The sequence below is a fragment of the Phaethon aethereus genome (genome assembly GCF_964289735.1).
Source record: "Phaethon aethereus genome assembly, chromosome: Z".
Classification (NCBI taxonomy): Eukaryota; Metazoa; Chordata; class Aves; order Phaethontiformes; family Phaethontidae; genus Phaethon; species Phaethon aethereus.
Window position 1 is genome coordinate 88364939 of NC_138577.1, and position 24408 is coordinate 88389346.

Consider the following 24408-nt stretch of genomic DNA (forward strand, 5'->3'; position numbering starts at 1 on the left):
TTTGGACTCCTCATTTTCCCATTTGGTGGTCAAGAAGAGGTGGATTTTCTCACCTTTTGCCCAGGGAAAATATGTAAATGCTGGATAGCTCTGATATAGTTTTCTGATACTTATTCAAGACAAATCTGTCCTAATTGGCATCTGTAAAATTCTAATTCCACCTCAAAACAGAGAATTATGTCAGACTGAAATGGTACCATCATTTCCTTTACATACTTTCAGGTAGCAGAGGTTACTCGCTTGTGAAGTCATCTTCCAAAACTCGTAATTCACGGTATAATTTAAGTTTTGAGTACTGGCCTTGGATAAGAGCATCAAAAAGCTTTTTGTCTTTTTTACAGTGAGTCCTTAATGAAGCATAAATTTTCCCAGAAATAGAGCAGATCCCTTTTTCAGTGATCATGCAGTCATTCCCTCTCCTGTATCCCTCCCTTCTCCTCTCCTTTCTCTCCATGCATTCATAACGTACAAAACCACTGACCAATTTCCTTGAAGCTTGACTGAGAGGTAGACATCCTACAAGCACATGATCTTTCAAGCTTTAGAAAAACTTAAATTACTATTTCAAGCAGGGAAAAGGACACATTCTGAACTCAACGGTTACTAACTCTGTTTGGCATTTTGGTTAGGCAATCACACAACTTCGACTCAGTCACAGCATCTATTGCCTGTAGTTCAGCAGGTATCAGAAGCACCGGGAAAGCAGATAGCAGTACCGCTGACATGTAGTTAGGAGTGAAGGCTATGAAGAGAAATCAGCATGTTTTGAGTAGTATGGGGCAAAATCACAGGGAAGATACTGTGATATACAAGGTACAAGATATTGCATGTACAAAGTAAGGCAATAAATCAACAGTCGTCTTCAATAGGTCACCATGGGTCACCACTCATAGGATAACATATTCCTCCAAAATATAAAAATGCTTTTTCAGAAAACACCTTAGCAACTCACAAAAGCAGCTTTTCATGAAAATGGAGAGTGAAAATCTCTTAGGAAATAACTTTTGAAGAGGAGGAGGAGGTTAAGGGGTTAGGAGAGGATCTACACTGGTGTGGGAGTGCTTCAGGTTCAAAATTAGAAAGGGAATGACAGCACAGCTGGTAGCATATGTCTCATATGTAACTTGTCATTAAATGCAGTGACACAGAAAAAGAAATTAAGCTTTTGCCTCTAATCATGCAGTAATCTCCAAAAAAACAACTAAGATCAAGCAGCATATTTTTCAATGAGTTATTTATATATTGAACCTTTTTTTTAACCAGCATCATAAACAGAGGCATACATTCTTTATCACCCTTTTAATTATAAGTCTTCCAAAATGGCACCTGTGCTGAACTACATTATTGTCAAGAGCTACATACTCTTAATTAAAGTAAGAAAACCTCAAAGATAATTCAAATATCAAACATAATGAATATACTAGCAAAAAGCTACACAGTGCACTGCTTTCAGTGTGACCTGTCTTACAGACTCTTAAAGTTTAACAATTAGGGAAATCTGCAATGGATTTTAAAAAATGTTTCTATGTTTTTTTAAATTGGAATATTAATTAGATTATGCAGATAGACTCTTTTCAAAATGTTGTACCAGTATTTGTTTAATGTTGACTGTCTGGTGATTCTTTTACAACAATCGATTTTTGATACTCACTTCAGTAAGGAAGAGCAGGATGATGGTATGCAAAATAACCAGTGTAATGGATGATAAAAGACTTTGGAAAATTCTTGAGGAAGATGTTCATCAGAATTGTTCAGAAATGTCCTGAAAAAATGCAAATACCTCCGAATTACATGAAAGACTGAAAACTGCTTTGTATCACCAGTACTAAATATATATAAATAGAAGACAGAAAATCTCAAGACAAATAGTACTAAGATATGCGTACATACACATAATTGCAAATTTATTTACCTTATGTACTGTTAAGAATGTCATTCTATATGTTATTTACTTTCACTCTTTGAAACTTGGTATCTAGGACTGTCAGTACTGTTAAAGCAGTTCTGGTATTTTTACACCTATATAGCATATTTTCAAACTATGTTTTGAACAAACAATGCATTGAGTAAGCAAATTGCTCTTCAGTCATTCATTTCTATAACTTTCGTCTTTCTACATAATACATGCATCACATTATCAATACTTTTATGATAAGCATAAGTAAAATATCTTTTGAAATTATAATGGTTCTCTTTTGAATAACATGCAAGTACATCTAGACTTTGGATGGACAAAAATTTGAACCAGAAGCTTTGGACCTTCACTGGCTTGTGAGAAACAGAATATTGGTTGAAACATCTGCTATTTTCAAATATAAGGACTGGTGAAGAATTAGATAAGCTAGTTTTATGTCACTTTTGCATTACTTCTCTTACCTAAAATATGTGAGAAGCAAAAATCGAATGCGTCCAATCTACTGATACTAAAAATCCATTATTTTTATTAATTAATGGTTTTATATGATCATAAATATATAAGAACCACATTATATCATTTAATGTTTGACTTTAATTATTATTTAATAATACATAATAATAAAATCATTAGTATTTGCACAATTCTGTAGCAGAAAGTAGGATGCAATAACATGTGATAGGAATGGATGCCCCTTGTCCTCTTCCCTTTTTACTCTCATTTACACTGAATACAATTCCAGCAGAGGGATAATAGTCCATTACATCCATCCTCCATTAACCATAATTAATTATCACTTCTTTTGCACCTTTTCAGCTTATTTGTCTGTGAATTTTTCATTTTAATAAATTCTCTGAAGTTTCGCTCTCTATGTATCATGGCTTGGATTTTCTAAGTTATATAAAGAAGGTAACTAACTTTAAAAATGCCACTTCTACAGAACTGATTTATAGTATATTTTCTTTACTTTCTGGAGTGATTTGATGTCATTCCCACTTCTGAGTCAGTACTCTTCCTGTTGCAGGGAAGAAGAACATTTTAAAATACCTCAGGAAAATACATTAGGACTTTCTCAGGACAGGAGAGTCTTTTTACAAGACAAAAATAGCCAATGCCATGACACGGAAAAAGTGACAGTAGATCTGGAGACAGAATGGAAACCAGTTGGAACACAGTCTTCAGGAACTCCTCATATAAAAGGTAAAATGTCTTTCTTACAGGGTGCTTTGTCACCATGGCATTAATAGTATTCATGTTTTGTCATTTAATTATTTGAAGTTACTTTTTAAACTCTTTTTCACAGTTGCATGTAAGTGATTTAGAAGTGTAGCTACATGTCTACAAGGTCTGCCTATAAGATCCCAAATGAAAGAAAAAGAATTGCACTTGTTCAACAGAAAGACAGGTGATCGTCTCCAAAAGATAGGGTGATTTATTTGGAAATTAGTTTTACTACTCAAACAAAACGAGTAGGAAGAATTTACTACAGACTTCAAAATGATCTGAAGTAAGAAATATCTGAGCAGAAGGATTATCACATAGTGAATTTGTGCTCTTTGTGAATTTGTGAAAACCTGAAGATTAAAAACAAAACTGAGATTATAATATAGATAAAGGGAATACTTAAACTACAAAATCACTATTTTAAAGACAGTAATTTTCAACATTGTGACAATACTAAAGAAAAAAAATCTTATTGTCTCTCATTTTCTGAAATATTTTTCTTAATATAGCAAAGCATAAAGCCAGCTTCCTACAAGAAAGCATGATAAATACAGTTTGGGTAGTAATCTAATAAAGAAAAGACCACATCTTGACTACTGATAGTGTATGAACTGTTTGAGAGACTTCTGGGCTAAAGCAGCTTGTTAAGTATGGTTTCTTAGCTGTCTCCTAATGACAAGCGCAGGGCAGACTTTTGGGCTCTGAGGCTTATAACAAAACCTTTACGCAAATTTTTAAACTGAGATGGAGATAAATATGAGGGCTTTAAAGATTGTTTAACTATAAGAGTACCTTCAAATACTATAAAAAAAATCAAGTTTCTAATGATAATACAATCATCCTTGGTGCCAGCATTTCTCAGTGTCCACTGCTGGCTATGTAATTCTTGCCAGGAAAACCCAACTCTGTGCCAGACAGTTTAATTCAACTATTCTTCTGACAGAAGTATAATAATAGCTAGTAGGAAATTTGTTCTGACTACAAGTTATGTTAAAGCAGCTGCCTATAGTCTCAAAGCAGTGGATAGCATCTGTGAAAGTATTTAATACCACAGCAAGATTCCAAGCTACAGTGGTTTTATTCTTCAGTAGAGTATGACAAGGTGAGAATTGATCTTGTAATCTTCAGTGCAGGTGTGAAAAAAATGAGATGCCAACAAGATGCATCCTAATGGTATTTCCTTGAGGGCTTTGAAGGATTTAGCTCTGTATAAGGAATAAACATGACTAAAAAGCAACTTCATGAATTGTAACTCTCATATATTAAAATTAAGATAAATATTTTCAGTTTTTAAAATTGAATGACAAGTATTTTTACCTAATAGACAGAAATCTTACTGATAGAATCTCTCAATTCTTCTCTCAGCATTCAAGTCATTCACCTGATCTCTTGCTGAGAAAGTAAGATACAATATTTCATAGTATGAAATCATAAAAAGGTGCATCTATCTTCCTCATTATGATCTTTCTTAGCAGAAAGATTGTCATCTCCTACTCAGTACAAAAGGCTAAAGAATATAGAAAAAAGCACAAGAAGAATAGATCTGCTCAAACTTGAGCAACCTTCAACGTAGTGCAGAAGACAGTCTCTATTTTGAAGTCATAAATGGGCCTGCTGTACTGCACATTGTCAGTGTGTTTCTCCTGAAAACTTTCATTCTGTAAAAAATAATGAATGAAGAACAGGGTTGGATTTCCCTACAAAATCCACAAGCAGCACTGAAATTCTTAGATCCACTGCACAAAACCCAGCTACTTGAAGTGAGTAGCTGATGTGACCTTGTCAGTGAGTAAGACTATGATGACTGGAAATTTTGAAGGATGAAAATCCTCTTTTTTCAGAGATTTGGGTCAATAGCAAGATAATAGCAACACCTGGTAGTTTTGGGGAGCACATTGTGGAGACTGCTGTTGTTCCACAGCTTCCAAAACAACCTGAACAAAAGTGGACAGACAGAACACACGTTTAGGACATTTGCAGGTGACACTAAGCAGGGGGAAGAGAGCACAGTAGTTAACAACAAACAGTAGAGTGCCAAGTTATGGATGATTGAGCCAACAGAAACTCACAGAGTTCACTGAGGTAAAGTGCAACTTTTTGATCCAGCAACTGATTTATAATAACCGAGGCTGGGAACTGACTGAGCACCAATCCTACCTAACCCCAGTTAGGCCAGTATGGTGTTGAATAGGACGCAACAGCGTATTCTCACTAGAAACAACACAACCCACACACTGGGCTGCATTCGGAGGAGTATGGCAAGCAAACTAAAGATAGTGATTTGCTTCATCTACTTGGCAACAGTTAAGCCTTACCTAGAGTATTTTGTCCAGATGTTGGGCCCACAGCTCAAGGAGGATGTGAAGAAACTGGAAAGGACTAGACTGCATCATCTGTGACAAGCAGTTGCAGGATCTAGGCTCTTTTACTCACATGAAGAGTTGCCTAAAGAGCTGAGTCACCTAATAGCACCAACTACACAAAGAGTAACTTTAAAGACAACAGAGACATATTTTTGTCAGTGGGGGAGAGCCATAAACAGCCTTAAAGAGCAGCCTCAAAGGTTCACACTAGATATTAGGCAATACTTTTCACTAAGAAGGCAGACATCTGTGGAGCAGGTTCCTGGAGAGGTTGTAAAATCTCAGTTCCTGGAGGTTTACATGGGCCAGCTAACACAGCCATGTCTGACTACTCTTGGTGACTGTCCTGTTTTGAGCAGGAGGTTGGACTAGCTGACCTCCAGCAATCCTTTCCAAACAACATTTCTATTATGCTAAAGTTACTTCAGGAAGGCCAGAGAAAGGTGGAGGAAAATGAAGCACAGAAAAATGAGTGAGTATTAAACACTGATGACCCAAAATTCAAAGGTGAATTTAGGACCAGGTCTAAGTACGCTTGTCATACAGAAAAGAAAATCTAAGTGATAGTAAAATACATAATGTTTGATCACAAAATTAGGAAGGAGAAGGGATGTGCCAGAATCACTTTATTTGAAGTTCAGAATATTACTCATTTTTCAGGACCCCAAATATTTTGTTGTATTTCAACAAAATAATAAAGAATCTTAAATAATTTTAATTCCCTGGAAGCAAGAGTTAATACAGCATCTCTAGTAAGTTGGAAATGAGCCAGTCCTATTATCAGACAACTCCTGGAAAACATGTTCCGTCATCACTGCTTTTATGATTACACAAAACTTCCCTGAGCAGTCTAAAGATTAATTTAAACCCAGCCCCTTGCACAGAAATCTTCTAGTAGCAAAAAAAAAGCACGATAGATTTAAAAGAAAAATCTTTATTTCACTTCCAGTTAATTTTACTGAAGTTTTGAAAGATATAGAGCCAAGGTAACAGATGGAAATTTTGATTATACAACTGTAATTGTAAAGCGAACTGATGAAGGATTAGTATTCCTTTAAAATCATGTGTAACTTCTAAATTTGTTGTTGATAGATTCTGAACATGATGAACTATGTACAACTCAGTAAATAATGGACCTAGGAATTCAACATAAAATTCAGCATATGAAAGTGTTGACAACTGGATATAGTCATTCAAGAAGCTAGTTTGGTAAATGTTTTTGCTTTGTGTTCTGGACATTGGGTTAGGTTACTTGACAAATACTGGCTGTAAGGAAATATACAATATAAAAGAACTGTTTTGATAAGGGAGCCTCACAGGTTTTGAAAACAAAAGTTCTGAATACACAGTTCATAAAAAGCATCCCTTTTTACTTACACAAAAACATGTATCATCACTCTAACAAGTTTTTTAGTGTTAATATTATTTTTGTAACTATATAACAAAATATGACATTTTTTATATTCTTCTTAAACAAAGCTGGCAGATTTTGGTTATGATTTGCAGAGTACTTTGTAGTAAATTAAAGAAGCTGCTACATCCTGCGCATGTCAAGTTTTTGATCTGTAGAAAAGCAAATTAGGATACTGAAATTTATATGCCTAAATATGAACCCTATATGATAAAGTTGTTAATCTGTAGTATTTTACATAAAATACAAAATATGCTGCCTCACTCTCTCCATTGGCACTGTGTTCTGAAACTCAGTGAGTTCTCAAGTTAGTACACGCTTTTTTATCATTCCAGGTACAGAAAAATCTGTAAACAACATGGATTACTGGAGGAGACTAGAATAGCTAAAAGGAACAGACATATTTATTTTAGTCCATCATTCTAAGAGCTTTCATAAAGGAAAGGTGAAATGTCAAAATTAACAGTAGAAGCAGTTACAGCTACCACAATGTCCATTCCTGCCTCCATTGCTATTGCCACAGCAGGACTACTTAACCTGTTCATGAATCACCTTCTTAATTGCTATTTTTTCATGAATCTGCGTTGTATAAGATCAGACATCCAGTTACAATCCACTTCTGCATATGTTTGTCAGAGCCCACAGAGATTAAAATGAGCCCATGTATGACGAAAAATATTTAAAGAAGCTTAAATTCAGGAAGTCTCCACCCTCCTCTTTGTACCGCTAGTATTACCTAGAATATTTGTATTCAGAATAACAAAATAAAAGGCAGTTGAATAGGATTTGGCTTTCTTCATTTTGTGTTTTGTTGTTATTGTAATTTTTTAAATTTGTGACCTCACTTTTTGTTGTCTCTTACACCAAATTTACATTAGAAACTTTAGCATCAAAAACAATGGAAGACACAGACCCAATTTCAGTGCAGGTAATGTGTCCTTTTGCTTACAGTTGTGACTTTTGAAGACATAATTTTATAAAGATGGGCATTCTATATTCTTTCTCTTTTAAACCATATTTAATCACCTAGCCAGATAATCATTTCAGTAAATTATCTTTACATTCCAGCACTTACAGAATCTTTATGTGATGACGGCAGAACATTCTAACTTACCTGGAAGCTGAAGGTAGATAACTAAAAACTAGTAAGATGATGATTTTTTTTCAATTGTATGAGTGACTAAGTCCTTGAAAACCTTACCAAAGGCTTTGGTACTAGTAGGAAATGTTTTTAGACCAGTAAGAATGTGTTTCTAACACAATGTGTCCTAACTGAACAGTAAGTTGCAAATTTGGGACAGTAATTATTAATGAAATTCTACTGCTTTTGCTACAGAGGAGATCAGACCAGACATTCACTATGGATTCCCATGTTACCACCAGACAAAAAAATGTGCAGTATAGGAGTTTGATCCAAAGCTAATAAAATCTCAGCAGATACAACTGGGCTTTAGGTAAGATTGTAAAGGTAAGTTCAAGACCAAATCGAGAAATAGTCAAAGGTTTTAAAAATATGTCAACAATACGCATTGCATTTCTGTTTCAACATAATTATTCACCTTGTAGATTTATCCATGCAAGCTCAAGAACCAATTTTATCTCAAATTGAAATTTCTTTCATACTCACTCATACAAATTCTTCAGTGGTGAAGTTAAAATAGCCAGCACAGAGAGCAGACTATTGCAGTGGTTATGTATTTTACAGATCTTGAGATCTCTGTCTTCATGTGGATTTAGAAACTCCTGTGCAGAGCTGCAAACTGACCAGAGCATATCTTCAGTGGACATCAATATTGCTGCAATATCAATTCTGTAGGGGGAAAAAAGTGAAAACAACATTACTTAGGACATCAGGATAGTGGTAAATTTCAGTTAAATAGAGCTTTCCTCTGACAACATAAAATACCTAAATCATATAATGGACTTCAGATTTCATGTTCCATCAGTGGTGTAGGAATTCTGAATTGACTACACTGTAAAAATTCAGCGCTTCCACAGAAAAGTTGTTACTGAAACTAGTCAAAAGAAGACTTAAAAAATGCAGAAATTTCCTCTTCCAAAGGACAATGCCACTAGACAGGAGCAACTTACCTTCTAAACTACAACTAAATAAAACTAAGTTTCTTTTTCTTTATGATGAAGTATAATTAGAATGTACATACTATTTTTAAATCCCACTGAAGCAAAAAAGTAATGACAAGTGAACTATATGTTCAATTTGAAAAACTTTAACTGCTAGGCAACATGTTATGATGTGGAATGTTTCTGAGTCAGTAATCTGTTGCCTGTTGATATTGGCTAGCAGAGCATCATGGGTCATTGGCCTAAAAATAGCAAGAACCCAAAGTACAAGAACATTGTCTCACAAGACTATGCTGACATAAAACAGTAGGAAACAGATGGGTAACACAGAATATATGGCAGGCACAAAGTTGGACTGAAAAAAGTACCTAAGTACCTAAAATCCAATGGATGCATATCTGATCATCTGCATTTTAAAAGATCATCTTATTTTTGGAAAATCTAGTCACACACACATGAACAGACATTTGTCTGTGTTACACATTTCAAGAACCATTGAGAGAAAAGACACCCTTCCCCAAAGTACAGTACTATTAAAAAAAACCCATAAAACCTCTGTGATAAAAATATATTGAATGATATTAATTAAAAATTTTTCTTTTCATGTGTTCATGACCGGATAATTCAATTCACTTAGTGACAAATTCAACAATCAACTTACTTATTAAATAAAACAGCTTCTCTAAAAAGCGACAATGTAAGAACTTCTTTCTTGTTCAGTATTTTGAAGCAAATTCATATAGTATTGACTAATACTACATTTAAGAAATACAATAGTATCAATACAATTTCAGGGTATTTTTTTTCCCCAGGAAGTTTCCAGAAAACCTCTCTGTACCTAAAGATATAGAAGGGCTTTATCATGGTAAATTAGTGCAGACATTTTGATATGTAGAATAAAACTTTGGGTTCTTTCCCACCTGTTCCAAGAATGTGAACTTGTGCAAGCTACTTAAGCTTCCATGACACTGCTCCTTTCAATAATAAAACTTACAATGACAGCACATAACTCTTAGCTTACACAGAACATATCTCTGCCGAGTGCCTATCGTCTCCTACAAATGACAAGCTTTTATCTTTTAACTTGCATAGCCGCCATGAACTAAATCACTTTCAAAATCTAAAAAGGGAACATATTCGTATAGGAAATATATATAGGAAAGGGGCAGGATGAGAAATACATGAATTTCTTCAGTCAAACAAGGCACTGGATAGAAAGGACAGAGGTAGGGTAAGCTGCCACCTGGAGACATCTGCTTCAGAATTTCTTAAAAAGACCCTCCTCTCTGGCAAAACATAAGAATCCCACTAAGAAGAACTTCCAGCTTCGTATTTCCTAAAGTGAGAAGATGTGGTTGTTTAATCCCAGCTAAGCACCACGCAGCCACTCTGAGCTGCAAGCTCACTACTCTCCCCAGCCCCCGGTGGGACGGGGAGGAAAAAAAAAAAAAAAAAAAAGAGGTAAACCTCATGTCTTGAGATAAAGACAGCTTAATAGAACAGCAAGGGAAGAGAGAATAATAATAATAATAATAATAATAATAATAATAATAATAATAATGATAAAAGAATATACAAAGTCAGTGATGCACAATGCAATCACTTACTACCCGCTGACTGATGCCCAGGCACTTTCGGAGCCATGGTGCCCCTGGTCAGCTCCCCTCTTTATATACTGAGCAGGAGGTTGTATGGTGTGGCCAGTGTGGGTCAGCTGTCCTGGCTGTGTCACCTCCCAGCTTCTTGCTGGAGGGCATCGGAAGCTGAAAAGTCCCTGACTAGTGTAAGCACTACTCAGCAACAACTAAAATACCCGTGTGTTATCAACATTATTCTCATAGCAAATCCAAAACACAGCACTATACCAGCTACCCAGAGGAAAATTGACTCTATCCCAGCAGAAACCAGGACACAAGAGAAGGAAGAGCCTCTTCCTCCTCTCTCCTTCTGCAACTGCCTTATTCTGGCAAATCTTTTTATGTGACCTCATAGCACTTTCACTTGAAAAGCCCCATGAAAACCCAAACTCTGTTGAAACACATGCAGTTTCCTCAAGAATCAATGGCTTGTTTTCTAATCAAGATGCTGCCCATCCTGCTCACATTTTTGGTTGCACCACCACTCCTCAATATACTGTTCATCATGAGGCTTTCAAAGAAATCAAGCAGTTTATGGAACAATTTCACCAAGAGTTCAAATGACGTCTTTGATTCTGCTTGGCTTAGTATATGACTACCAAGTATACTTAAATATACAAAAGGTATTGAATTAAAATGAACATCAAAATACATAAATTATGTCCATGCCATCTGCTGTGCTCATTAACATTTAAATTTGAACCAAAGCACTGCATAACAGAAAACTAAGATTTACTTATTTTACCCATTAAAAGTGTGCATTAAATATGCAACCATTACCTGATTTGTGGTGTTCTCTTGTAACTGGGGCAGGCCTGACAATATCTGGAGGACAGCATAGCCAAAGATTGCTCTAGTACATCTGTAAGAATCTCCTGGGCTGTCTTGGGAGGTAGAATAGTCCATAGATCATGATGAAGAGCACAGCAGAAGTAATGCCACATCTGGACAGAGAATGAGCATCTTTCCCCCTAGCAAAACCACCACACATTAAATAATAAAAACACACCTTCCAAAAGGTCAATTTAGTTCCTGTAACTCTAATTAATTCAATCTGAAAGGAAATAGCTGAAGAGTTGCAGACACATGATGACCAAAAAATGGGTCCTTGACAAGATATGAAACATCTTTATCAGCAAGGAAACACATGTTCCATTTCAGTTACAAAACTAGAGTTCTGCCACAAAACCAAACCATAGCATTTGACCTGTTGTACCCTTAATTAACCTATTCTCAAAAGCCATAGTGTTATAAGTCTATTTTAAAAACATATACAGTATTCTGTACTCACTAAAATAGTCAGATGAATTGAATATAACAGTTTCTTTGTCCTCAAAATAAAATAATTATTTAAGTTACTTAAGCATATGTATTTCCCCAGATACATAATTGCAACACATAACTGTGATTATGAAACTTTGGTTGCATGTAATGGATATGCAGTAAGAGCAGAAAAAAATAACAACTGAACAATTAAACTGATAATAAGAGATGTCCAGAATTTTTTAGTATGATTTTTTTAATCTTACAATGGTAACTCTCTGAAACTAAACATTTTCTGGAAAGCAATCAGCATTGGTATTAATATTTCATTGTCTACACAGAACCACCCCAATAAGACATAGAGATAAATACAGAGGAGTCAAAATCACAGTGGTTAGTCCATAATATTGCTAAGAAGTACATAGTTCAACTCACATTTAAATATTTCAACTAATATCTATTCAGAAAATAGCATTATGATGAAGCTGTATCAGAACAAAGACTTGAATCTTTACTTCTCACATTCCAATGGAGCTGAGAAATTTTTTAAGAATTGGTTAATATTTTAGCATTATCAGAAACATAAAACAACCCCATGATCTTTAAAACACTGTAAGAGTTTGGTAGGCTTTTTCTAACAATAGTAAGACAAAATAACTTGTCTTCTTTTTAAAAACACCACATTAGCAGATTATTGGAAGTTGCCATTATTCAGTATTTCTCTGTCATAATATTTAAAGCGTATTTTATATTAAAAATTGGTCAGTTACGACAAATAACAAAAGTACCAAACTTGTGACCACTGCTCTAGTCATTAAATTTATGATTGGAGTAGGCATCTCTAAAATCTCATTTAGGAAAAAAAAAAAGAAAACCAAATCATTGACATGTTCAATTTTCAAAATTTCACCAATGCAGAAGAGAAAAACGTAATACAGATAAGTTTCAAAAGAGAATTATATTCCTAATTTTCTTCATATGTACAACCATGGACTTCTTATAATTACTGCAAGCATATTTCAACAGGCAAACTGAATACAATCACTCTGGTATTTTGAACAATCAAGCACTTGATAAGTGTTACCACACAGATAAAACAGGATTGTTTTATATTGAACAAAAATTGATATAATAAAATAATGGACATATTAAAATAATTTGCTATTTTTCTTATATGAAATAAAATTACAATGTTAGTACATGATATACTCAAACATCATCCTAAGAAAGTACAAGTTTATGCTGTAACTCAAGTCATAACATGACTTCAAAACTTTGCCTAACTCAAACGTTAACACATTTCTGTAAGTCTGGGCTTCTTAGATATCTTACCATGACTAATCTTGAGGTGCATTCCAGCACGACTTACTCAGAAATAAATTCCTAACTCTACCTCACAGACATTTTACTAACATTTCCCTTTCTTTGAGAAAACGTTTCAACTGTTAGAGAATAAACTTACCAGGTGAAAAATAATTAGTTTCAATGCCTAATGGAAGCTAATTTATTTTGGTCATATCTTTAATTTACAAAAATAAATAAAAAATTTTCAAAAACCATGCAGACTTAACAATCAGATCCATAACTTTAAATTGGCTTTTTAACATAGGGTATTTATTTTTTAAGTAACTGCATGTTGGCAAATTTTACTTTTTAAGTATGTAACTATAAACACAAAGTGCTTCATATTATCTTCTTTATTTAATTTAAAGCAGTAAATTGAATAATACCCCTTTTGCACCTCCACTGCAGAAGCACAGTTTCACTAAAGATTTAAATGAGATTTATTCCCCTTTTCTGACCTGTTTGTCTATTTGTTGCCATTTCTAGACAATTCTATTGGTAAACATCTGCTATTTTTGCAGGCTTTGTATAATACAAAGAGATGTGAGCTTTTATTTACCTTACACATCGTGAAACAAGCGGCTGCGCGTTACTACGTAAGCCACTCAATATTATCGTTGAACAGACAAGTCTTCATTCGTTGCCTGTTAGAAAACATACGTTCCCGATGCTACAGCAGATGTCTGCTACACAAAAAGCTCCACTGGGAGCCGGCCCAGTGACCCACAGGGGTTCGGTGTGCTCCGCCAGCGAGATCCCGAACCCCAGGAATTTCGCTCCCTGGCTTAGACTCTGTGCACTGAATGGGAACGGCACTCTTAGAGCTCAGCTCAGATTGCACATTATCGCTACTTTTACCTCACAAAGTCTCTGCTTAACTTTCCTAAAAGACACCCAAAACCTTCTGTGATCTCACAGTGATTATAATCTCTGTGTTTACCCTGTGATCATAATTGGTATTCTGGATTTTAATTCCAGTTATCACTATTCGATTAGGTGCATGTCAGAGGGAGGATGGGTGTGCAGGTACTGATAACTGGTATGAAAGTCCAAAAACATTTAAAAATGCATCATTATTTTTACTTTAACAATGTAGAAAATCCTTTTATAGAATGTAATAACCATTTGCTACCAACCTTGTTCTCCTCAAATGTTACCATTGTACAAACGAACAATCGGATACAAAACCTGCAGCTCTGTGTAATCAAACACGGACACTGTCCCCTGCCCCTTCCTCCTTTCCCTTTGTCTGTCAGTGGTTTTGTCTTCTTTCTGATGACTTCCACATCAAGTAAGTCAAACAGTTTTATTAGTCAATATGTCATTAGCGAGGAATGGAGTGGAAAGCTATCACATATTCTTTCTAATACCAATTGAATGTCCTATATTATTGGGGAAAAAGAAGAGAGTAACTTCATGTGATCCCTGAAGTGTAGGATTACCATTTACTTTGTAATTAAGCATGCAATACATGAAATTCAGCCCCCTGAGCTGGAAGACGGGGATGGAGAGCACAATGAACTCCTCATAATCCAGGAGGAAGCAGTCAAGGACATACTGTCCACCTGGACACCCACAAGTCTATGGGGCCTGATGGGATCCACCCGAGAGTACTGAGAGAGCTAGCGAAGGAGCTTGCCAAGCCACTCTCCATCATTTATCAGCAGTGCTGGTTAACAGGGGAGGTCCCAGAAGACTGGAGGCTTGCCGATGTGACGCCCGTCTACAAGAAAGGCCAGAAGGAGGATCCTGGGAACTACAGGCCTGTCAGCCTGACCTCTGTACCGGGGAAGATTATGGAGTGGTTGGTCTTGAGAGTGCTCACAGGGCATCTGCAGGACAACCAAGGGCTCAGGCCCAGCCAGCATGGGTTCATGAAAGGCAGGTCCTGCTTGACTAACCTGATCTCCTTCTATGACCAGGTGACCCGCCTAGTGGATGAGGGAAAGGCTGTGGACGTTGTCTGCCTGGACTTTAGTAAAGCCTTTGGCAGCGTCTCCCACAGCATTCTCCCGGAGAAACTGGCGGCTCGTGGCTTAGACAGGTTTACTCTTCACTGGGTGAGGAACTGGCTGGATGGCCGAGCCCAGAGAGTTGTGGTGAACGGCGTTAAATCCGGCTGGCGGCCAGTCACAAGCGGTGTTCCCCAGGGCTCAGTTCTGGGGCCGGTCTTGTTCAATAGCTTTATTGATGATCTGGATGAGGGAATCGAGTGCTCCCTCAGTAAGTTTGCAGATGACACCAAGTTGGGTGGGAGTGTTGATCTGCTGGAGGGCAGGAGGGCTCTGCAGAGGGATCTGGACAGGCTGGATCGATGGGCAGAGGTCAACTGTATGAGGTTCAATAAGGCCAAGTGTAGGGTCCTGCACTTCGGCCACAACAACGCCATGCAACGCTACAGGCTTGGGGAGGAGTGACTGGAGAGCAGCCTGGCAGATAAGGGTCCTGGGGGTGCTGGTTGACAGCAGTGTGCCCAGGTGGCCAAGAAGGCCAACAGCATCCTGGCCTGTATCAGCACTAGCATGGCCAGCAGGAGCAGGGAAGTGATCGTGCCCCTGTACTTGGCACTGGTGAGGCCCACCTCGAATCCTGTGTTCAGAGTTGGGCCCCTCACTCCAAGAAGGACGTTGAGGTGCTGGAGCGTGTCCAGAGAAGGGCAACGAAGCTGGTGAGGGGTCTGGAGCACAAGTCTGATGGGAAGCGGCTGAGGGAACTGGGGTTGTTTAGGCTGGAGAAGAGGAGGCTGAGAGGAGACCTTATCGCGCTCTACAACTACCTGAAAGGGGGTTGTGGCGAGGTGGGTGTTGGCCTCTTCTCCCAAGTAACTAGTGATAGGACAAGAGCAAATGGCCTCAAGTTGCGCCAGGGGAGGTTTAGATTGGATATTAGGAAAAATTTCTTCACCGAGAGAGTGGTCAGGCATTGGCACAGGCTGCCCAGGGAGGTGGTGGAGTGACCATTTCTGGAAGTGTTCAAAAAACGTGTGGATGTGGCACTTCAGGACATGGTTTAGGGGACATGGTGGCACTGGATTAATGATTGGACTTGATGATCTTGAAGGTCCTTTCCAACCTAGTGATTCTGTGTGATTCTGTGTGTGAAAGAGGAAAGACAGGTTTCTTCCTCTTCCTTCTCCCCTACTCATGCAGACAAAACCAAGGGACAGGCAATGTTTTGCTAATTTCGTGGGAGTGCAAGGGAATGTATTTTTTGCCTTTATGAAATTGCATTCAAGATTTGCAGGTGAGGACTGAATCTTTTATAGTTGCACGCAGTATTCAAAACTGAGGGACAAAGTGGAAACAGTAGTGTGGGTCCTGACCTAAGCCAGATTCAAGAATTAGGCCACCCAAAAGACAAGCAGAAGAAGAGAGCCAAGTGCAGCTTCCACTTAAAGAAGCAATACCATGATGCTGTTTACAGCAGTGGATCCCACTGAAAACCCAGAAAGGGCTGTGAGCCACTTACTCACACAACAATAAAACTGAGAGAGGAGGACCTCATAACAGAGCTTGCTCTTGATGACTGGCAAGGTCTTCTGGAGCCTGACTCCAAGCTACTTCCGTTTTCTGAGCTCAGCAGAATCTGCATGACTTAAGAGGCAGAGCCTCACATTACTGCTAGGCTTCGACCTTGGATGGAGCCACCTCTCACTGCTAGAAGCTTCAGCAGGATGTTGCCTCTGTAAGAAGCAAGAGGTCTTAAGCTAATCTCTTTCATTTGGGACTCCTACAAGAGCTCAAGTAGCAGCTACTCAGCATCATGCCTCCTGAAGGCACTCTGAGCAGATAATGGTCCATCCTTGGAGGGCCATAGACCATGGCCCACTAAAAAAAGCAGAGTGATGATGTAAAATTATGTCTTTCCCACCTCAAGTCCTGCAGGTGTACAAAGCTGAGATACCAGCTTTCTTCTTCTCTTCCTACATTGTCCTGGTTTCAGCTGGGATAGAGTTAATTTTCTTCACAGCAGCCAGCGTGAGGATGTGTTTTGGATTTGGGATGAGGAACTGTTGATAACGTGCTGATGTTTTGGGTTGCTGCTGAGCAGTCAAGGACAGTCCAGCTTCTTGTGCTGGCCGGCCAGTTAGGGGGCTGGGGTGCATGGGGAGCTAGCGGGGGGCACAGCCAGGACAGCTGACCCAGACTGGCCGAATGGATATTCCATACCATATGACATCATGTGTATAAAGCTGGGGCGAAGAAGGAGGGGGTGGGGGGACATTTGGAGTTATGGCGTTTGTCTTCCCAAGTCACCGTTACACGTGATGGTGCTTCCCTGGAGACGGCTGAGCCCCTGCCTGCCCGTGGGGAGTGGGGAATGGATTCCTGGTTTTGCTCTGCTTGTATGCGCGGTTTTTGCTTTACCTGTTAAACTGTCTTTATCTCAACCACGAGTTTTCTCACTTTTACTCTTCCGATTCTCTCCCCCACCTCACCATGGGGGAGTGAGCGAGCGGCTGCCTGGGGCTTAGCTGCTGGCTGGGGTGAAACCACAACATACACCTATCAGTTCCGATCAGTAATCGTACAATTGTTTAGCTGACCCATACTCTTTCTTCTTGAGACAGCTATTTCTGACAATTAGATTTCCTCCATGGTGAATAGTTATTGTGTCACCAATAAACAGGACACAGCACCATATGGACTACAGACAGTGAAGAGTATATAATGATTTATCAGTTGCCAAAAAGCCACTAAATTTCTTACTTTCTTATCAACCCAGGACATCACGGCTCACATTCAAAAAAGTAAAATGCTTAATTAGTTTGAGGGATTGGCATTTTGATAGATTACTCATATTAAGGTCTGCATCATCTGTCCACTACAGATTTTGTCACTGACTCAGCAGTTTTTATACTACATCTGTAGAATACATGAACCACACATAGTTTTCTCTCATGTGAAATAAGAAATCTAATCTTGTAAGAAATCTACAAAATGCTGAACAAAATCACTGAAATTCTCTCACACAGAAAATGATATAAGGAAAGGCAAGACTTTGCCTCCAGGAGATCTCAGTTACTACTGATAACAACCATATAACACTTTCACTTAATCCTGAAATTAAGTAAAAATCATTTCAAATAGTATATGGCAGTCTATGTCTGTGTTTAACTGGGATGAAGAAAAAATCCCAATCAATTATAATAATTTGCTTGATCCCTAGTGCTTTTTCACAGAATCATTAGGATTATAGTTTAAAAGCAGACCTGTGACTTCAAAATGCAGGAGAAATGGCACTAGTTATTTCAGAAATGTATTGCTGAATGCTGAATGTAACTATATTGACCATCTGTCTTTGTTACATCCTTCACCCACAAAAGGGAAAAAGGTGAACCAATTGAAAAGTAGACTCAAAGAATCAGGGTAAAAATTTCAAGTAGAAAAATAGGTGTCTCTCATTTTCGTATGTCACACTTTCTATAAGAACAGTTAAAATGACAGTGTCTTCATTACTGAGTTCCATATAAATGTCTTCCACTTGACATACAGTATTTTATTAAGCAAATGACACAAACACTCCATAGTAATGATTTATCTCATCTTAAAATTACTACGTTTTCCTATACAATTTGTACAGATACATTTGCCTGCAATAATAGGTATTTCAAAATGGTAAATTCCAACAATCTTTATGTAAAAATAATGCTGATCTTATGCTTCTAATTAGTCAGAGAGATGGCAAGCAGTAAAACACATTTTGCAATAGGGAGGCACAGTAAACTTAACCTCACACCTCATAAAAAGCTTTGCAGTCATCCCAGTGGTGGCTCTCAGCATCCTGTAAAATGCTTGTAGCACAAACTCTGACGCAGTAGTTCGTAACTTGAAACTGGACAATGTTGATGAATTCCTGATATTGTTGGACAGGCACTAGGAACAGGGGTCTGTTCAGAGAGAACGATCAAAGAGGCAAAGATTGAAAGGCTTTGCAGTAGGAGGTAACAATCCCCAGTACTGCAAATGGTTTTGATTATTAGGTATCAATCATTCATTTCCTCTCAGTCCTGGTGTCTGAACCTAGCATTCACTTTTGAAAAAAATCTGGTCTTTGTTTCACAAGTTCTTTAAATATATCTGGTCATCTAGAAATTTTCACTTAACCAAGTCACTGAGAAATGTATTACTTCATCCTATTTTCTGAGACAGGAGTACATTTCTCATTCAGTTATTGGGAGATTCTGCGTTGAAGCATAATTGCATCAGCACTGAGTGTGATAAAGAAAACATAAACACAGAGTCCAGAGATGATATTTTGCAGCTTAGGTACTAAAACTCTTTCATAATACACATAAGTAGAATTATTGTGCAGTATTTTGGCTCAGATTTCCCATTCACAAAGATAAACTTTATGCAGGAGAGAGTAAAACATCAGCGGGAGAGTAGCTCAACAGTGCACACAAACCCTTAGAAACGATACATTCCTTGAAAAATGTGCTAGTTCAGGTGTCCATCCCAAAAGGTCCAGTTTCTACTTTTAATTTACATATGGCCAGAAACACATGGACCAATCTAAGTCAAAATCTCCTAAAAGCACAGCAAATGTAGGTAGATTGTCCCCAGGTCAAACACTGTTGTAGACTTTACACTAATACTTCATATCTTCTCTAACTTTTATTCTGCATGCAATAAAAAATAAATTCTAGAACTACATTGGATGTATTTGTTCACATTTCTAAATACATATGGTGTCAGGAAAAAGCACAGGAATGTATATTTATACTGTCCTCTAAGACTGCTATTTGCTAAATCACATTTTATGAAAATTCAGCTATTGCAAAGGTCAGAAAAGGAAATGAAGGCCTTAGCCCTCTATCTATATGAAAGCAGAGTACATGCAGTTCACTGGACCATCTTATTTAGTCAAGCTTAATAAATAAAAAATATCGATCTGCAAATCAAATGCAGACCTTAAACATAAATAACTTGTTTTGTAATGGTTGCTTTAGATTTATCAATAGCTTTGATTCAGGTCTTTCCATAAATAGTACACACAGTGCATCTGCTAAGAAATATGATGCAATTTGAAAAATACCACCAAATTGTATCACCAAATGGAATGAGGTCCTATATTATTTATGTTTGATTTAAACGATTATAAGTAAAAGGGACTCACTTTTTGCTTGTTTCTCTCATTAAATTGCTATACATTGTAAAATGCTGAGAGATGTATATTGCTGTAGAAAGGGCAGCATACAAGTCTTGCAGGGGAGCTTTGGAAGGAACATCTTTGCTTTTCTCCTCTAGTCTTGCCAGGACAGCTGTTGCCACTTTGCTGCAGGCCTCTACAAAGTTTGCTCTAATTTCCTGAAGAGAATCATCTCTGCATGCCAGAGCCAATGGAAGCAATGTGTCAAGTTCTTCCATGATGTCAGAACAAAACTGAGAGAAATAAATATGGCATCAAGTTATTTGTATTCTGACAGCACTCTTTAATTTATACACACTAGGGTCAGATTCTTGAATAATGAAATTGGCATAAAACATAAATATATTAAATCAGCTTTACGAACATTTCTTTCTGTTATACAGGAGAGAAACGTTTATATACAGCAAATGAATTATTATTTCATTCTTTCTTGCTTTAAAGCTGCATAATACTGTGAAAAATATTGGTGAAAAAAATGAAAACCATCTTACACTAATAATGCCTTCATTTTGTTTATGATCTCACTGGATGTACATTCAAAGCATAAGGTTAATTCCTTGTAAACAATTTTCTGAATTAATTTATTTTGAAAAATATACAAACACGTTTCTTAACAATGATTTTGAAAACAACCCTGTCATGTCTTAGTAATTTCATACATTGATCTCCCTAAAATTATCTCCCAAAAGCTTCTGTGTTATTTTAAGCAAACATTCATTAACAGCATTCCAAATTTGCCAGAACAGTTGCAAAGCTTACTAAATAAAAAAAACCTTTCAAATATATATTCCCTTAGCAAAACAATTTAATTGTCAGAAATGACCTTTCAGCCAAATCAAAGAACTCTAATTTGCCCATATTATTGCTTATGCTGATTAGTTAAATGGCATGTCTAAGGATATGAATACAGGAAATCCCTTTATAGCTATGCTTCAAAGCTTTCAGTATTTTCCCACCGAACCACTTGGTAACAGCAGATACTAATCACAATGTTTTAGAACTTTTTGGATGAAAAAAATAATGCCAGTGAAGTTTAGAAGTTAATTCTTTCAAGTATAGACTATGGGCTATTGTATAAAGCTCTGCTCAGCCTCATATTGTAATGCCTCACTTTCTTCTTAATTCCGTTTATATAAGATATAGAATATTAATGGTACTGTAAGCACTTCAAAGTGTAGATGGCAAACAGCCTTGGCATTCTGTCTCCCCTCAAACTTCAGATCTTTTGATACCTGCCTTAGCAATTCGTTTTGGTTGCTCCTCCTGTTGGACTGCTCCACAGGACTCCCTCATTTGCTGGTTGTTTACAAGACTCATTGCATAGCCTGCAGCTGAAAACTCTTCTTTCTGCTCATGTTGAAGAATTTTAGTTGAAAAATCCTCAATTGCTATTGTTATACAGTGAGCCACAGAAGACGACAGGTCTTTAAATGCGTTTCTCCAGCCAAAATTCAGTAAAATAGGCTGAAATACATATTCATGTTAAATCAATCCAAATTCATAATTGAGTGTTATTATTGTCTGAAACTTATACAAACACCCTTAATAAAATTAAAGGACACAATCATATTTTGAAATTAATTTTAAAAAATTAAAATACAGTCTGCTAGCCTTGAAATCATATTAAATGCAGTATATACACTCAACAAAAATGAACATGCGTAACAATATTAAATTTCAAATTTTAAGAAATAAATATATAAACCCCCCTGTTTAAACAAGACTACTTTTTAAAAGCCATGCTTCATCTTTATATTACTTATAATCTTTAATGGAATCTATTTAACAAAGTCAAATACATTTATAACCATTTTCAATAGTTCAACAAGTAATCCAGCAATGGATACCCTGTAGTAATTTTCACTGCAGGTAACAAAAGGAAGCTACTAGCCATGAATATTAATAGCAAATGTTTAGATGAGCTGGTTTTAACACATTCACACTGGATTTCACTTCTCTAGAGATGGACTAAGCAAAGAGTAAAATGTTTAAATAGAGATTTCTAGCTTTTAGCCAATGCTGGCTTTTACTATTGTTGACATCAGTTCCCTGCCTCCTATAAATAGAAACTTCTGAGGTTATCTTAGAGCATAACAGTTGCGAGAAGTAGACACAGTAGGACATCATTACTTTTCCACTGATCTTGCTTTTGCGTTGCTCAGATGACATACAGCAGACTTACACCTTACCAGAAGTGGCCAACTGAGAATTGCACCACTGTAAAATAAATATTTTAATGATGTAAGATGTACAGTGAAGATCCCCACTATGAAGGCATAGTAGGAGAAAAGAAAAGAAGGATTCCTATAGTTGCAGCTATAATACTAAATTGGAAGACAAGGAAGTGCTACAAAGTGGAGCCTTTCCAGTTTACTCCAATTTTGAAGTTGCCTCCTCCATCCTTTCCCCTTCCCCACTCCCAACACTCAGCTCCAGTGAGCAAGAGGCAGCTCCCACAGACACCCATTTCTGCACTCCCTCTTTTTTCTTTTTTTTTTTTTTTTGATCTTGGTTCAGGTAAAGGTCAATCTTCTCAATATATTGTTCTTTGTAATCTATAAGATATAGTAACATTAGTTGCACAAATTCATGCAAAACACATTTTAAAACCTCATTTCATCACTAAAATTCGGCCATTAGGAAATTAAATTCCACTACTGCAAAGTATCAGACTTGTTAGAGCATCTAGGTCCCACAAATTCAACAATAACAATTTGTTTACCACTAAATGGAAGAGAGACTAAAACTTAATCTTGCACATACGTTCTATAAAGCACAGGGCTAACTACACAGTAGTTGGCATCAAAGAAACCTGACATAGTGTGAATGCTTATCCCTATAGGAAGCATCATTATGATCAAATGCTAAGAATGTGATAGATTTTTTTAAGATTCTGCTGTATTTGACTATATATTTAATAGTGAAGAAACCTATCATATTTTAGCATTTTTTTACCATTTTGTTATGAGGTATCTTATACTTCTTATGTTAAAACTGTTTTCTTATTAAATCTTAAATAGCAACCACTTCTTCATGAATGCTGTAAGCAATCTTCATTCCATCCTAACTGCGATTTTGCACTTAAAATTAATTGCAGTAGCTAAATACTGAAACTATGGCAACAGGTGTTTATAATGAACATGGTGACAGACTACACTGGAGACAGAGACAAAAGAAAATCCCCTACAAAGTGTAAGACTCTTTTAATACTCACCTCTTCTACCTGAAGTAACTGTTCAGGAAGCACACTGGTTTCATTTGCTCTAGTTTCTCCTATTAAAAGCTCCCCACTAGCTTTCTTCAGAACTCCTGCACAGTATGATAAAAGGGATCAAAGTTAAGATTAATTCTGTAGAAAAGTCAGCAGCCTACAACACCTTCTGATATATCAATATGAAGCATAAAAACCCCCTCAACAAGATGTAGGGGAATACTAATGTTATGATAAAGTCAAATTCAGGTTATACACAGCTCCTTTTATATAACATCATGAAATCCACATCCCATTGTACTCATATTTTATACAAACGCACATATAATGTGTAAAATATAGTTTCTTTTGTCATTAATTCATTTTTATACTGATTGTGCAGTCGCCTATTCCTAGGGAGAACAGATAACGTTAGAACAGCTGTGTAGAAATTAATTTCTATTCTTTGTTCAATAAATTATATGAATTGCACACTAATGTATTTTTATAGTTTTTACTTATTTGGAAATGCCAATATGGTAAGAATAAAAAGACAGTTAATTAGTACAGTTATTATAAGCAAAATAATGGCAACAGGAACAACAACAAGCGAAGCTCCTTAAGAAGGGCTGGTACAAAGCTCACTCATGAATCTTGGAGTAATGGGAATACTGCCCCAGTTTTGACAAGGATGAACCAATATCTGGGGTAGATATGACTTTCATCAGCATTTCAAGCAATCCATGAGGTTCCTGGAGTGCACTGACAATAACTTCCTCCTCCAGGTGATAGAGAAGCCAATGAGGCGAGGTGCTCTGCTGGACCTC

The 24408-nt window shown here is 36.9% G+C and overlaps 1 protein-coding gene across 1 annotated transcript in view; it reads right to left on the reverse strand.

Moving 5' to 3' along the window:
• Positions 1-24408, reverse strand: part of KIAA0825 — a gene marked incomplete at its 3' end in the record, with an annotated part of 225582 nt that overhangs the window by 152986 nt on the left and 48188 nt on the right. The window contains exons 5-11 of the mRNA XM_082013187.1: positions 23606-23700; positions 21628-21855; positions 20359-20624; positions 18979-19129; positions 11413-11603; positions 8541-8723; positions 1652-1762 (exon numbers count right to left, since the gene is read on the reverse strand). Of these exons, the coding sequence (XP_081869313.1) occupies positions 1652-1762; positions 8541-8723; positions 11413-11603; positions 18979-19129; positions 20359-20624; positions 21628-21855; positions 23606-23700 (1225 nt within the window). The remainder of the gene's footprint in view (positions 1-1651; positions 1763-8540; positions 8724-11412; positions 11604-18978; positions 19130-20358; positions 20625-21627; positions 21856-23605; positions 23701-24408) is intronic.